The 16368-nt window shown below is 37.3% G+C and overlaps 1 protein-coding gene and 1 long non-coding RNA gene across 2 annotated transcripts; one reads left to right on the forward strand and one right to left on the reverse strand.

Moving 5' to 3' along the window:
- The first annotated feature begins 2937 nt into the window (after positions 1 to 2937).
- Positions 2938 to 11687, forward strand: LOC113317861. The gene is made up of 16 exons (XR_003344063.1): positions 2938 to 3974; positions 4078 to 4268; positions 4630 to 4796; positions 4877 to 4941; positions 5031 to 5169; positions 5509 to 5696; positions 6256 to 8568; positions 8659 to 8850; positions 9511 to 9555; positions 9820 to 9917; positions 10022 to 10143; positions 10605 to 10698; positions 10810 to 11071; positions 11153 to 11237; positions 11340 to 11480; positions 11601 to 11687. It is a non-coding gene; the product is annotated as an uncharacterized LOC113317861 (long non-coding RNA).
- Positions 11688 to 11721: 34 nt separating this feature from the next.
- On the reverse strand, positions 11722 to 13431 carry LOC113315611. The gene is made up of 3 exons (XM_026563873.1): positions 13346 to 13431; positions 11883 to 12808; positions 11722 to 11818 (listed from the first exon to the last, which is right to left on the reverse strand). Exons 2-3 carry the CDS (start codon positions 12803 to 12805, stop codon positions 11722 to 11724), a joined length of 1020 nt encoding a protein of 339 aa, XP_026419658.1. The 5' UTR covers positions 12806 to 12808; positions 13346 to 13431.
- Positions 13432 to 16368: the final 2937 nt, after the last annotated feature.

The raw sequence follows: 16368 nt of genomic DNA on the forward strand, positions 1-16368 counted from the left end.
ATTGGATGAGGCAAGAGCGAAGTTGAAGGTGGCACGGCAGAAGGAGTAATAGGGTAGAGCTCCCCGGAACTATTACATCGAAGAAGAATCTTCCTCGATCTTAAATCCTTCACAGAAAAACCAGATGGGTCAAATTCAACAGACACATGATTATCAGTGGTGAATTTACGAACGGAAACCAAAATTTTGATAATGTCAGGAGCAACAAGAGTGTCTTTTAGCTTTAGGGTGCGAGATGGAATGTCTATGAACTTGGTACCGGAAGCAATGACTGGAATACTGTTACCATTGCCAACTAAGATGGAACGAACATTGCTAGTATAAAAAACAGTGTTTAGAGTACCTGAGTCTGCGGTGAGATGCGATGTGGCACCGGTATCCATATAAAAAGCGTCGTCATGAGAGTGTAAACTCATGGAACTGTACGCTTCGGAAATGTCACTGGGATGAAGGTATTCCGTGGATGGAGTGAGATATGCTTGTCCACGTCCAATGCTGGAAGGTCGACCGCGTGACTGTCCACTGCGTCCACGGCCTCGGTAGGAGCTGTGACTGAAAGGTTGCTGCCATGCTGTTTCCGGAGGTGTTGTGGGATACGGACAAGGTGGCGTTTCCCACTGTGGTGTCCAGTGATTGCTGTAAGCCGGATTTGGTGCACGATACAGCTGGTAAGGATGTGGTGGAGTTGGCAGCAGTGGTGGAGTTGGCAGCAGTGGTGGAGCCGCAGTTGAGGAGGACGATCGACTGCCACTGCGTTTGGATGAGCCTGAGCGCTGTGAGCGCTGAGTTCCACGATCTGTGGTCGAAGCTGTAGATGCAAGCGCTGTAGGTGAAGACGTACAGGTCTGTTGAGAGCGGAGGATCTCTTCGGTTCGCAGCTGTGAGTGAGCGGCATCGAATGTAGGCATAGCTTGTTGGATAAAGGAGGCCACCGTGTTGTATTCCTCCAGAAGGCCGTTGACGAGTTGAATCACAAGTCGTTTATCATTCATAGGAAAATCGAGATCACGTAATCGATCGGATAGGGATTTAAGTTTATCACAGTAATCATCAATACTAGTGCAATCAACAAACTTAAGGTTAACAAACTGACGTTCAAGAGTCGCAGCGCGGTTACCTTTGTTGTCTTGAAAAAGTTTCTTGAGATGATCCCAAATCTCTTGAGCAGTTTCGCCAGATTTGAGGACGGTGAGCATTAAATCCTTGGTCATGGTGGAGAACATCCATTGACGACAGAGAGCGTCAAGTTGAAGCACGGTGGGAGCGTCGACATCCGGTGGTGGTGTGGATCCATCAATGAGAAAGAGAAGACGATGAGCCTGAAGATGGAGCTCGAACAGAAAAACCCAAGAAGAGTATTCATCCTGTTTGATATCTAGGAGAATAGGGATGAGGGTTTTGATGTTGTTGATGGTAAACACCGGGTGTAGTGTCTTTTTATCTCCTGCCATGATTGATGTTGTTGAAGAAGAAAGGAAAATGGAAGAGGAAGAAGAGGATCGTGTAGTTAGGATGATACCATGTCGGTTTTGGTAAAACACGCCTTAACTTCCTTAGAGGGATGTTAGGCAATATATATTGTTATGATTACAGTCCATCAATGAGAATATCCTGTGAGCTGTAAATAAGGGAAAATATATTCTATTAGTTCGCTTGGAATTTCAAACATTTAGAAAAATGTTGACACAAAAACTAGAAGTAGCGGAACAATATTGTCGACATCATTCAATTAATCTAGTATGTCATAATGTGAAGTTCTAGACATGTAATGTAGACTCTTTTCAGGACTAATTAGATTAGTTGAAAGCTAGAAGTACTAGGACGATATTGACACAAAAAGTGAAATCCTAATCAGTTTCGTTTTGGATTGCATCTACATTATTCCATGACTCTCTATATCTATACTATATTGAGTAATGTCTTTGTATTGGTGTCCACTACTTTTATTAGAGCCTGAAACAGATGGTAGACTAATATCATTGTGTAAAAAGATTTGATTCAATGTGTTGTGCTTCAAGCGGAAGATAGTGTGATGCGCGTTTTTCTCATTTCAGATATTTTATCATATCTCTCTTTATCGCAGTTGAGATCAATGAAATTCAGTATCCATGGGAAAGAAAAAAATTTTTGCCCCCCCGGACATAAAATCCTGGTTCCGTCGTCGATTCTTAGCCTAATAAGTCTTCCTGTATCCACTAGGATGTACATGCATTTCTGATACATGGTTATAAAACAAGGTACTACATATAGACGGAAGAAAAAAAAGAGAGGGTACTTTGTCCAATTTCTTGGATTTGTAAACCAAAAATTTGTACAAAACTAGTGTTTCTTTATTCCTGAACTTGAACTTTTTAGGTGCATCTTTAAGGTTTTGGTTGTTTTGTTTGATTCCACCAGTTGCAGCAACAGAACTTGTTTATTTCAGTCCTTTGAACTCAGCCAATTGCATAACCATGTCCTGCACTTCCTTAACAACATCATACCTTCTGCAGCTGCACTCCTCTCAGCACCATCATAAACTTCACCTCAAACTAGTAAGAGTAGCAATGCATAAGTAAAGATTAAAAAGATACACAACAGAAAATAGCACTAGAAGAAAAAAAAATTGTATGGAGACCGTTAAAATGGAGAATTTTTTTTTATCTCGTTGCACAACAGTAACATACTATTGATATAAAATTTTTTTATCTCGTTGCACAACAGTAACATACTATTGATATACAGTGATATGATCATTTTATTTATTTATTTTTCATTTGATTAAATATTATTTTTACTTATAAATGAGGATTTGTTGTTTCTTAAAAGAGAATGAGTTAGAAATTAACTCTCTCAAACTCCCCGAAACTCTCCCACACTCCCTCTAATAAACTCTCTCAAACTCCCTACACTTCTCCAAACTCCCTGCAGTCAAACTCCCCACACTCTCTCAAACTCTTTCAAAATCCCCAAGATTCAAAATACACTCAACTCCCCACAAATCACTCGAGGACTAACCCCTTTGTCTCTTCATACTTTTCGTATTGATTTCCAATTGATTTGTGGTAATTATTATTATTTCTTTCTCTGTTTGGTTAGGATTGGTAAAGAGATATGGGTTTGCTTCGTATTCGAGTTCTTTCCAGGGAAATCGATTTGGAGCAACTAATCGAGCCATAAAGAGATAACCAGGACCATCAATTGAAAGCCTGAACCACTACCAGTTTGGTTCCACTGGGTCGCTTCCATATATTCGGGGGCTGAATGATGGTTGTGCTGATAGTTTTTGGTTCGAATTGGTGTGGCAGTTGGAACTCAGGGTGATGGCTGAATTAGGTTGAGTTTCAAGACATAAATGAAAGGGGTTTTGTGTTGTTGAAATGATGGTTTACTGTGAATTGAATTTGCAGGAAATTGGGTGAGTTTGGAAGCTGTAGAAGTCTAAAGGCTACAGCAAGAAGAGAATGGCACACAACATATTCGAGTAAAGGCCTGAATGAGTCTCTTCGCCACTTCAAGCTCCAGTCGAGTCTGTTTGCCAGAGGTTGTGATCAGGTTCAGCTGAGAAGACAAGGAGACGAGAAAAGTGGTCTGTTGGGGTCAAGTTCTTGAGCTGATTTTCAGCTGTAAAAAATGTTGCTGCGACTGTTCAAAGTGCTGTTTACAAGGGACCAAGTGCAGTTTGAAAGACAAGCCAGAAGACTGGATTTTGGTCAAGTTTTTATGTAATCAGTCAGGCAAAGGAACTGGTGCTTTTCCATGGTTCAATGGTCGCGTTTGGCTGGTGGTACGAACCAGTGGAGTTCTGGTTGCTGTTAGACTAAGAGTTTGAGCTAATCAGATGGGGATTGATGTGAAGAAAGTAGACTGTGTTCAGGAAACAAGGAAAAAGCCCCTTTTTCGAATGCGCTCTTCTGAAACCTCATGCATACTTAATTAAAATTCCCTCTTTGGATTCGACATGATGATTCTGCCTTTCTAGAATGTCCTTTGAGGTAAGCCTTACTCTATGTAAAATTTCTTTTGTGTTTGCGCTTTAAATTGGTTTTGTGCTTTTACGTTTTGCTATAAACAAAAAGGTTTTATGTTTTTCTGCAGGACTTCCAATACTAGCTTCTTGAGCATGCTATAGATGGAAAATCCAAGCTAACATTGAGGTACTCATATAAGTAGTTTTTGAAGTTGTTGAGGAGCTAGCTGTTCCCGCGAATAAATTCAAGGAAGAGTGTGCTTTTGGTGTAAGAGGGTTTGGACGTGTATATATGGGTTATCTTGACAGTACTGATCAGGTTAGTTTTGTTCTTGAAGCTAATGTTAATGATTTAAGGAAAGATACCTTGCTTTTGTGTTTACGATTTAAGGAAAGATACCTTGGCTGTTAAGAGACATCAAAAAATTCGTACTCCTGAAAAAATGAATAGACAGGTAGGGAAGGATATCCTGATTCAAAAGAATTCACTCTCTCGGACTGTTTATACGACTACCATTAATACAACAAAACCTTCTCGCAAGAGAGCAGTCGATGGTGGTGTGCTGATGTTTACATTCATGTTCTATTGTTCTTCACATCTTTTTCAGAGAATAGTATCATCTTTGACTTATGTAATCTACCCATCCTGATCTTAACATTTATGTCTAATTTGGTCATAGATCTTGACCAGGACAGCGCAACAATAATGATATTAAGTTACAACTACAAGGTTGTGCTCGGAAGAGATAAAGAATGAAACCTGATCACATGCACCGTAGAAAGAGTCAACTTAATCGCATACGGGAAACACAAACCCAAAGTGTCCACGATTCTTGGCGTTGTCCCGGTGAGTCAAATTTCGCAAAATTTCCTTCCTTCCATTAATTTATTTCGAAGGTGTGAGATTACTGTTTTCTAAAAATGCAGATATCACAATAATATAATCGATAGAGACAGTGCCTTTGAATCAGATGAAGATTACCCATTTACCAGTAAGTATAATTATCTTCCTATTACTGATATCAGTATACACAGAATGCATACAGGACTTACAATAATATTGTCTGTTATTACAACTTAGCCAGGGCTATCAGACGGACGACGTTAAACGGGGGGCCATCATCCGGTGGTCGTGGTGCTTTGGAGGGAGTTTTTGCAGTGGACGGCTAGGAAAATATTACGTTGAGCAGACATTACCGATTTCCTAATTGGTGAAAAAGGTTAAAAAGACTTTTGTGATGTCTGTTCTTGAAAAGCAAACAAAACAAAATTCTCCGTACACCAGCTTACCCCGTTTTCGGACTCTCTCTTCTGAAACCTCATGCAAACCTAATCAAACCCATCCAATTTGAACTACGGGAGGTGATCAATGGAAACAATTCGCGACTGTTTTTGGAATATTATTTGAGTTAAAGATTATAGAATCTGAAGTAGAAGCTATTCTTGAAATCCTAGGGTTTTATCAGGGAAACTTTTTATGCTTCTTAACTCGATTTCTTCTCTGTATATTTGGTATATCTAATTGGTCAAAGCCTAAAAATATCATAGGGATTTTGCAGGCTGTGGAGAATCAATCAAGTTCGACTATGGGAGTAAGGCCTTCGCCGATAGATTGCAACTCTTTGAGTTCGATCCAAGTACGACTGTGGAAGGAATTTAATGTACAGATTGATACAAGAACTAATATATATGTTATCGGTGGATTGCAATTCTTGCAGTGGTTGTCCAAAGAAACAGTGGACTTGGAGTAAGTTTATATTTCCCATTCAAATATAACTAATGTGTTTTGATTTGATGTTTGTATATCATTTATCGAATCAATTTCTGAGGTTTGTTATAAAAAAAGATGTTGATCTAATATTTGAGCGAACATGGGTTCTTTTTTCACAATTCGATCTGTATGGAGGATTGATTTTAGGCTCTGTTTTGGTAGGTAAGACTTAAAGGGTACACTTCATCTTTTCAATGGGTTCCTTAAATGTTCAATCAATTTGTTCAACTGTTTGAATGAATCTACCAAGCACAAAGAATGCAGTGGAAGACTAAATCACTTCTTTATCACGTTTGTAATACTTTGATATGTTTTCTATTTTTTCTTCAAGGCACTTCGTCATTCCATTTTGTTTCGATGTCGACACATAAGTTTGGCAATATTTTTGTTGGAAGATCATACCCAAAGCTCAACGTTCTTAATAGGCACGAATAGCTTCTTTGTAACCTTCTCACAAGGAAACAACTAGCTTCTTCCGCAAATTCATTCTTTTAACGATTTTTTGGTTGCTTCATTTTGTTTTTTTTTATATCAGGGAACTAAGAACAATTGGGCATGAGAACAATTTCTGCGTCACCATTGAGCATCATTAGACCAAGGAGATTAGGTCCCTTCAAGAGTCGCTCGAGAAGTTCAAAATAGAGATGGCTAATTTATGTGAAGAGGTTGAAGTGTGACGTTAAATAAACTTTTCTGAGTTCTGAGCTACAAAATGAGATCAACATACGGGAAGCCGAGGCCACAAAGCTATTTATAGATCTTCATAACCTGCTTTCATCTATTCGAAAATAAGGTACATGTAAAGGTCGATTTGCCATAAATATAAAATGAGAACCTCCATATCTTCATAGCCTGCTCTCAGCTATTCAAAAATAAGGTACATGAGGCAATTGATGCAAGTAAGAATCTAGAGTAGATCTTCACCTTTTGCTCCAGGCATCTTTTTCCAGTCAAGCTGCATTCACGTTTAAAAACATCTGATATAAATATTGAATTTTGATTTGACACAAACTGAAATGGAACTTAAACATTTAGCATGGGCCTCTCCCATACTCTTTTTCGTGAGTCTCTTCATGACTTATGAATCTTACTCCTGTCCCTATTCTCTAGATCATATTTGTAGATGAAAATTTAAAGCTCCTCTACTTCCAATGAGAAAGACTATTCAGACTTCATAAAGATAATGACACTGTAATTCCGGTAAAGTTGAGGTTGTTATTCGCAAGGTTGTCGACTACTGGAGTTACAAATTATGTAGTATCCACAATTGAGAATGAAAAAAAGATATAACCTTGACAGTAAAATTGATTTGATGCACGGTATTGTTGTTTTCAGATAAATGATTCTTACTGTGTAAAGTACTATCATCAAACTTTTTTATGGAAGATTATACAAGTTCATATTTTGATAAGCCAACTTTTTCCACCGAATGATGAGTTCTTCAGAGACCACAACTACGGTATTAAAGAAACCTCTTAATGTCTTCATACCTGAAAAGGTAAAATATACATTATTTTATTTATAACTTGGCAGTCTGTAAGGTGACATTTCATTGCAATTATTATGTTGTCGTTGGATTAAGTATTGTGAGTTAGAGGTTTCATTAAGGTTAGGTTCTTACTAATTATGTTGACTTATAGGCTGTACAGATACTTATATATGGGGAAATAGTGGGTGGTGGTGGGTATGTATTAATTTGGAGGTTTGGTCGTGGGGGTGGCAGTGGTTGCTGCTGACGGTGGATTTGTTGTAGTCTTCAAATTTGGTTGATATCGATTTACATAATTCTTGGTTTTGTTGTCTCTTATGTTTGCGAATTCTTATATTGGTACTCATGTTATTATAGAATGGTATATGGGCCTAAGTTATTGGAACCAGATTCAATAGTGATTCCACAACAAAAACTCACATTCTCGTAATACAATGAACTTAGCAATCAGATTGACAATAGTCACAATATTAATCTTACATGTATGTAAAATATTCAGTATATTTTATATGTACTGAAGTTTTTGGATCAAGTGCTAAAGTATTATTAAATGCCATTATGTTTTACAAATGCTTGCCAAATGTGCAAGTTACAAAAAGGCCTAACTTGAAGGAGTGTCAAATTTTAGAACTGACAATTGTGGGCTTGATCTATACAGTGATTCTAAGTGATAGATGTTGGCGACAACTATTAAATATGCAAAAATTGGGATACAACTGGGTGGATTGATATTACAATTTGAGTATTGAAATTGTTCTGATGATGCCATCTTTTTATTTTGTATTTCTATTGTGTTCGTTTATTTTCGTGGTCTTGCAAGTAAGAGAAGATACAGACTGATCTACTACATATCTAAACTTGAGCTTCCAGTATCAGACGAAGTTGAGTAAGTTGCATTAACTTTTAATAACTATTTTCTTAAGTTCAAGGAGAATAAAAACGTTTTCGGTGTAGCATTTACTTGGTAGGCTCAAAGTCTCCTTTTGGTTAAACCTTCTGTTTGATAATTTCGGCATTTACTTCATTCTTTGCGTGTACGTATACAATTTATATTGGTTGTTTAGATCTAAATTTTACAGAGACTGCCATTGAGACATGTCCTTTAAGAAATATTGGCACTGTATGCTCTTAAACATGAATTTTACAAGGATGCTTTAAATCCTACGAAACTTGAACCGATGGTAATTCACTGGCTACAATAGCATAAGTAATATCAATGAGCTAAGATGCAGTACTAATATTTTGTTTTGGTTGTCGCAGCAAGAGGATGAGGACTCTAAACCTATGTTGTGAAAGGTTCCCTAGGCGCACGAGTCGTGCAATGAGCGCCTAGACCAACAAACACCTAAGGCGCCAAAGGTATGAGCAAAATATTTTTTAAAATTTTTCTGGGCACCTTCGGCGTGCCTAGCCTTAACACAACATAGCTCTAAACTGATCTTTTTTCAGTTACCAGTGTTGTCTTTGCATTTGAAGAAGAGATCAGCTGCCTGCAGAGGACAAAAAAACAACTAGCAACCCCGAAACCATCCATTGCCAGTGGGACATCAAGATAAAAGATACAGTTTGGAAGAATTGCCACCTGGATTCATGGTAATATCTTGGTGCACAAGAGTGAAGGATCAAAGACACCCTTTGTATGTGAGTGCAGTGTACAACCACCAATCTATATATTATTAGCTTTCCTTATCTTCATACTCCCTCCATCCCACCATTAAGTGACCTATTTGGTTTTTAATTTTGTCCCGCCATTAAGTGATCTATTCCACATGAATGGGTGAATTTCCAAAAGTATCCTTCTCCCTGAATTTAACGCATTTTTCCCCGGGTCTCACTCTCTCCATTTCTCCCTTCATTTTTCCTCAGTTTCACTCTCATTCTCACTCTCCATTTCTTCGGTCGTATCTCCGCCACCACCACCACCACCATCACCATCAAACGGAATCTCTTCTTTTACCACGATGACCACCATCACCTTTATCATCTTCATCTTCTCATCTTCATCATCTTCATCTTCTCCGTTGTCAATTTTTCTATCTTCAGTTTTATTTGAATCTGATAAAAAGATTACATTTTTGGTATAAACTTAACATATTCTGTGTGGGTTTTTGATTTTATGAATAAATCTTTCAAAGTTTGAAGCTGAATCTGATATAGGGTTTAGATCAAATTTTATTGAATTGGTATTAAATGGGGATAGGGATTTGATTATTGAATTGGTATTCAAGGGGGATAGGGTAGGATTTTATGAATTTGTCAAATTTAGGATATGTTCTAATTTGTGTAATTTGTTCTTTTCAGGTTATAATTAACTGACCCATCTCAATGGATGAATCAAACCCTTAGGTAATGTGTTTTATCAGCTTTCCTTGTTGTTGCCATTGATTGACTGTTTTGTGTATGCATGTCTGAGAGAGAGAGACAGGGAGGGAAAGCTTAAGGCTGTACTTATGTTTAGATCCATGTGATGAATATGATATGATTAATTTGATGGACAACATGTAATTGAGGTTTCTCATATGATTTCGTAAGTACGTAAACTTATGAAGCATTGTTGTTGTTGTTGACTTGTTGTTTTATAATGAATTTTCTGAACAATATTACTTGCAGGGAACTTTGCTCGAGCCATAGGTTTATGAATGACTAAAGAGAGGGCAGTGAATATATGTATTGAGTTTCGTGATTATACTTCAAAACTACTCCTATAGGTGTGTACATTTGTAATTGTGTAAATCTTGTTTGCTTTTCTTTATTTGAGAGTAATTGATGCATTCTTGGAATTTCTTTGATATGATTTGGTTTTGATGTGCAGCTGATCAGTACAAGTTAACTACTAGTAGTTGAATAGCATCGGGAAGCAGTGGAGCTGCTAACGAAATGTTTAAGATTGATACTAGGTTGGGGAAAACGCAACATGTGAATGCTACTTTTGGTGTGAGTAATTGCTTCAGTACCGTGTATATTCTCACTTCTGCCACTTTGAATTCTGAAACTATTCTGCTACGATGTTTTCTTTTGGAGCGGCAGTTGTTCACACACTAATAGGATACAGATAGATCTGCAATTCTGTAGACTTCCATCCGTTTGGATATCTTCATTCTGCAGTTGTCCAAGTTAAATCTTGTATGATCATGTCACTCCCTTATGTTCTGTTCTTTTAAACAAATGTGCATTTTGTAGTTCTAAACTAGCATAAAAATTTCTGCCATCCTCCAGTAATTCCACTGAGCTGTAGCTTTATCTTGTTTTTTCAGCAAATGTCCTTTCGTTCATTAGCTATTCAATGGATTTATGCACATTTGTTTCTAAAAAGAACTATCTTTGCCTTTCTTATTCAAAGTTGACATGATTATGTAGAATGTCTTTCTCAGTCTGAAATCCTTTTCTTTTTTCAGTTTATATTCGATGCTGCTGCAAGATTTTTCACTCAAATTGCAGTTGATCGACATGGATGCTGTGTCTTGCAAAAGTGTATCACTTACGTTACAGGTGGATGCCGAAAAAAATTGGTTGCTGAAATTTGCGTGAATGGCCTATAATTTTTATACCTCATCAGCCTTGGTTACTGATACAAGCTCTTTGTTTCCTTCGGTTTTACAGAAATTACGTGATCCAATTCATTTTGGAACTTAAGCTGCCATTTGCAAGTGCTATATTGCATTCTCAATTTGAGAGGAACTATGCACACCTTTCGCTGCAGAAATTTAGCAGCAATGTTGTTCAAAAATGTCTCCAAAATTTCACTGAAGAGTACCGCACAAAGATTATCCTTGAGTTACTGTCATCTCCTTCCCAATTTGAACAACTTCTGCAAGACCCTTATGCTAATTACGTCATTCAGACTTCTCTAGATGTTGTTAAGGTATGTCGCCCAACCCAGAATGGATTTTAGGAGTATTCTTTTAAATTCACTTTGTTTACAATGACATTGATCGTACCACAGATTTTTATTGTGATTAGTGTGTTACTAAGGGAGAGGTATAGTAGAAGAACTAGAAGCTGATGGCATAGATACTTCACATCTTGTGGTAAGCTTGATATACTATGTCATGTTCCCATTCTACTCCAACACAGTGTACTTTTCATGGCTGAGAAAATGAACAGCTTATTGTGACTGTTTGTCTCTGTAGATAAAACCATTCGAGGTTTTCTTGCTGGAGAAACTATGCTAGCAGCTGGAAGGCTTGTTGCAGAAACTACATAATGATGTCATTCCCATGTATTTCGCCAGCAGTTTTCTCACCCTTGCAGAAATGTCTTAAACATGAGAGGTAATGAGTTGCTTCCTTTACCAGATTCTTATCCACTTCGATTTGAGTAGGAAGTTCACCAATGCGTGCAAGTTTCTTTTTCCCTATATGCTGCAATTTATAATTGTTTCCTCCATGAAGCTTTAGAACCTCTACCATGCATAGTTGCAACGAGAGGAATACGTCATTCAGAGCTTGTGCCGATAATTCATTAAATGCTTTATCCACAGCCGATAAAAGTTCGCCAACAGTAGTGGGCGCCTCAAACAAGCTCTTGTAACGTCTTTGTTCGCTGATTCAATTGGTTTATCTTCGAGTGTTCCAGCCGGACGATTTTTGCTCGTTCGCTTTGCTGCCTCCTTTATTACAAAAGGAAATATACCTATTTTTCCGTTAAAAACTTCATTTCCAAACTCATCGAACCTAGGACGAGCTACTGCTGCCAAAAACATCACCTTTTTAATGTATCTTTTACTTTGACATGTACGATATGGTTCGGTTTCTTCCGGATGAAGGTAGTAATTCTCTGTTGCTTTTGTCATGAAAAACCACTTCTCATCTATATGTATAACATCATACATGGCCTTGACCATTATATTATCCTTGTAAGGGTTAAGCTCAAGCATTCCCAAACAGAATTCTAACCGTGTTTTCTTGGTGTCCACAGTGAAGGCTGGTTTTATTGCGTTTGTGTGTTTTTTAATCGCTCCTTTCTTGATGTGTCTATGTACAGTTGACTTGGGCATATTCAGAGCTTCGACAATGGACCTTATGCTAGTACGTTGTCGCAATGGGATTTCCATAATCTTGCTTAAATCAACCTTCCTGGGTTTAGGACCAACTCTGGTTGGTTTTCGTGAAGACACGTCAAAAGGTAAATCCTTTGCTTTACAATCTTTTCCTCGTTTCCATATACGTTTTACTGTAGACTCTGATACTGAAAATAGTTGCGCTGCCTTTGGAACCGAGCCTTTTTGCACTCTTCCCTTGTTACTCTCTTTCAATAAGAAATGGAAAATACTTAGACGTTGTTCATTTGTGAGATTTTTTTTGTTTCTGGTGGGAACACCTGATTCTCCAGCATGTGTCGTTTCTTCAAGAGTTTCTGTGGTTGTTTCTGGGAAACAAGGGTTTGAATCCGTCTCCTCCATCTCTTCATTGTTCATACTGAACTCCATCACCTCCATCTCTTCATTGTTCATATTGAACTCCATCTCCTCCATCTCTTCATTGTTTATACTGAACTCCATCTCCTCCATCTCTTCGTCATTCATCATGTACTCCTCCTCCAGTTCTTCGTTGTTCGTAATGAATTCAATCTCCTCCAGCTCCTCGATTATCACCATCACCTTAATTAATTCAAAAATTATTGCTAATTAGTTCAGTTAGAGTTCATTAGTTTTTTGAAGCTGCTTACAATTGAAGATCAAACGATAATGTAGTTGATCTAAACTTTTAGGATTGTCTCCCGAAGTATTTTCAACCTGCTTACAGTTGAAGACCAAATGATAACTAAGATGCACCGGTTAGCTTAGTATATGTGCAGGCTCCCAAAAGAGGTGTAAAGGCCCTAGTGGCAGCAAAGAAAAAGACAGTAAGATTCAGTTTCTTGTGTACATTTTGTGACTCTTACTAAGCTGTAGCTCCCGTTGCATGGAATGAAGTGAAGACATGTAATCATGATGTGGACAGTAAAATAGGTTGAATCCTCTATCCAATGAAAGCCAGTTACAATGAATTGCTAGAAGATTTTATCACTTCATTACAGTTTTCAGATATGCAGTTAAAATTAAGTGATTGCTCCTACATGTGTAGTGTTCTACATCTGCTACTATGCTTCACAACATAAGTTGATTAGAAAATGAGGTAGAGATTTAGAGATTTACCTTAGAAGTTCTGTTTATTCTGAAACTTAGATTGATTTTCCTGCTTTACAGTACTCCTGCTTTCAGAATTTGATTTGATATTTTTCAGATCTGAAATTCAGGTGGAGATTTGATGAACTTTATCTTATTGATTTTTCAGATGGAGTACTTATCATGGGTACATACAAATCACCTGAAGTTATGAGTGAATAGAGATCTCACCTGAAGTTTACAGTAAAGAGAGATCTGAATTTGATTTTGGAACCTTGTTTCTGTAGAAATCAAACTTGAAGTTTATGAGTGAAGAGAAATCTCTGATTGAATCACCTGAAGTTTACAGTAAACAGAGATCTCGATTTGAGTGGGATAAAATTTGAAGGCTATTATTGGGGGTCACATTTCATTAGAGGGGCGTCACTTAATAGGATAAAAATGGGTCACCCACAAGTAATATCAAAAACCCCTTATCTCAAATAATTTTGTAATGACCAAACAACCCTTATGTAGTTAATTTTAATTTAATTAGATAATAATTAAATTAAGAAGATGAATTTTGTTAGATGGTAGAGAGGGTTTAACACAAAGTGATGATGAATCTCAACCAATTGAAGAAATAAATCAACAAAGTGAAGAACCAATGGTTGAAAATCAACAGGTACACCTCTAAACTATCTCCCATGGGTTCAATTTCACTCAAAACTAGCTTAAGTACGTAAAAAGTTTGAGATTTTTAGACTTTCATGGAAAATTACGGTTGCATTGAGCTTCGTTGCCAACCGTAATTCAATTTTACGTCTGGGTTTGGAAGAACTCCAAACCGTAACTGGTTTCCAATAAAACAAAACCTGAATTACGTCTAGGTTAGACTTGTCATCCAAACCCAACCGTAAATAGTTTTTGCATGGGTATTTGTCTAGGTTAGGTTAGCGTCTGGAAAAAACACTTCAAAAAACCTGACGTGGGAGAATACGTCTGGAAAAAAATTCACGAACCTAGACGTAGTATATTACGTCTGAAAAATTTATTTTGTGAACCTGGTTGTAGGAGGTTACGTCTGGAGTCACTTAGCGAACCTAGATGTAGAAGATTACGTCTGGTAAAGTTGCACCACGAACCTAGACATAATCCAATTTGAAACTTCTTCTATGAAACATACAGGTAGAATTACGTCCAGGTTGATCCTATAGAAATACAAACCATAAAATTGAAATTACGTCTAGGTTTACAAAAGGAAAATTCAGTAAACTAACCTGGACGTAATACAACATTGGACGGTTCGATTCAAACAAAACCTAGACGTAAGACTACATGCAAATCCTATTTTACGGTTGGATTGAATTCAACCTAGATGTGAGTTCTTCAATTTCAAATTTTACGTTTAAAAACCTAGACCCGAACCCGGACGTAACACGAGCAGATGAATAAATGAAACCTAATTTTACTCCGATTTCATTCAATCTAACATATTTTAAGCACAAAACAGAGTAAACAAAGATGGGTTTGAACGATTATTACCTAACATACACCATGAGTTGTTGCTGTGGAGTTTGAAATTGTGATTCTTGAAATGCTTGGAGCAGAGGAAGAGAAGAAAGATGAAGAGGAGCAGTTTTTTTGTTGAATTAAAATAGAAAAGATTGGGTTTTTAAGTTTTTATTTTAGTTCAAGGGTAATCTAGACATTTTGTTTTGGTGTTAGGATAACCCATAACCACTTTTTTGGACACTAAGAATCCAAGTGAAGCCCCTCTATTGGAGTGTGACGCCCCAATAATAGCCTTCTAAAATTTACATGCTTCCGATGGCAATATTAGCTATGGATTACATAGATTTGAAAAGTGTCATATATCATGTTGGTCATGATTTGTGGCTCCAATTAGAGTGGAACCATGCATTGCAAGAGAATATATCTCTTACCCAGAATCAGAATACCAAGGGATGGAAGGAAGTTCAGTTCTGTGAGTTATTAGGTGTGCAATTGATTATTTGTCTTCATATTCACACACAGCTGTGTATAACTTTAGCTCTTTAAGCTTATTTATCTGTCTGTGTTAATGAACTACTTTTACACAATTAGTTTTATTAGTTACGTATCTCCATTTTTATTCAGATATTAATTGTGTGGATTACAAAGAAGGTTATTACTACCTTAATAAGTATATTTTTCAGAAAGGTATATATAATTTTAGAAGCACCATATATTCTTAGAGAGTGGTAGTGAAAGCTTTTTTGATAACCATACAAAGGGTTCTGTAATCTGCATCCAGGGGTAAAAACTGTTCTAAATGTAAATGCCCGTCCATAAGATGCAATAAATCTGGGATAGAGATACAAGGCAATGTGATTAAGTGGTCGGTGCCTACCAGTGGTGGTATATTGATGAAGAAACAGAAGAGAAGTGAGCTTAAACGTACACTGCCAGTTTACACGTGAACCTATTTGGATGATTTGCACAAAACTACCCGAGTTTATCACCGCTTCATGTTTCCATTTTTGTTTGGAGGAGTAATAAACTTTTATACTCACAGGGTGCAATACTTCCAAGGATATTCAACTAGGTATTCAGGACATGATGAAGACAGATAAAGACATGATGAAGTCTTGCCTACGAGTTCCAATTTGATAAAATTCTCAAACGGTAACCTCTGCACGAATGTACGTTATACAACTTTTTTTAACTGAGTTAATTTGTTTCCTCTAAATCCAAAACACAATCACCACCAATGAGATAACCAACCTAGATCTTCTTCTATGGGATGGCAACGTGAGGAATTTTTCAGTTGCTCTAAGATAAGCGATATGGTGCACTTAATTGTCTCCCAAAAAAAAAACTATGTGGAATTTGGAAATTCTATTTCAAGAAATCCATCATACCTATGTAGGGATCACTGAATCAGAAATGGCAGAGCGAATGAAGTACAGCGCACAAAAGTACATCCTATCTTATCTCAACAGAGGAATGCTACTAGGTATTTCAATTTCCCAGTGACAGAGTTACAAGGACATGGAGTGTAGCCTTTTTTGAGAGACATCGAGTGAATGCAG

Source organism: Papaver somniferum, chromosome 10 (assembly GCF_003573695.1).
Source record: "Papaver somniferum cultivar HN1 chromosome 10, ASM357369v1, whole genome shotgun sequence".
Taxonomy (NCBI): domain Eukaryota; kingdom Viridiplantae; phylum Streptophyta; class Magnoliopsida; order Ranunculales; family Papaveraceae; genus Papaver; species Papaver somniferum.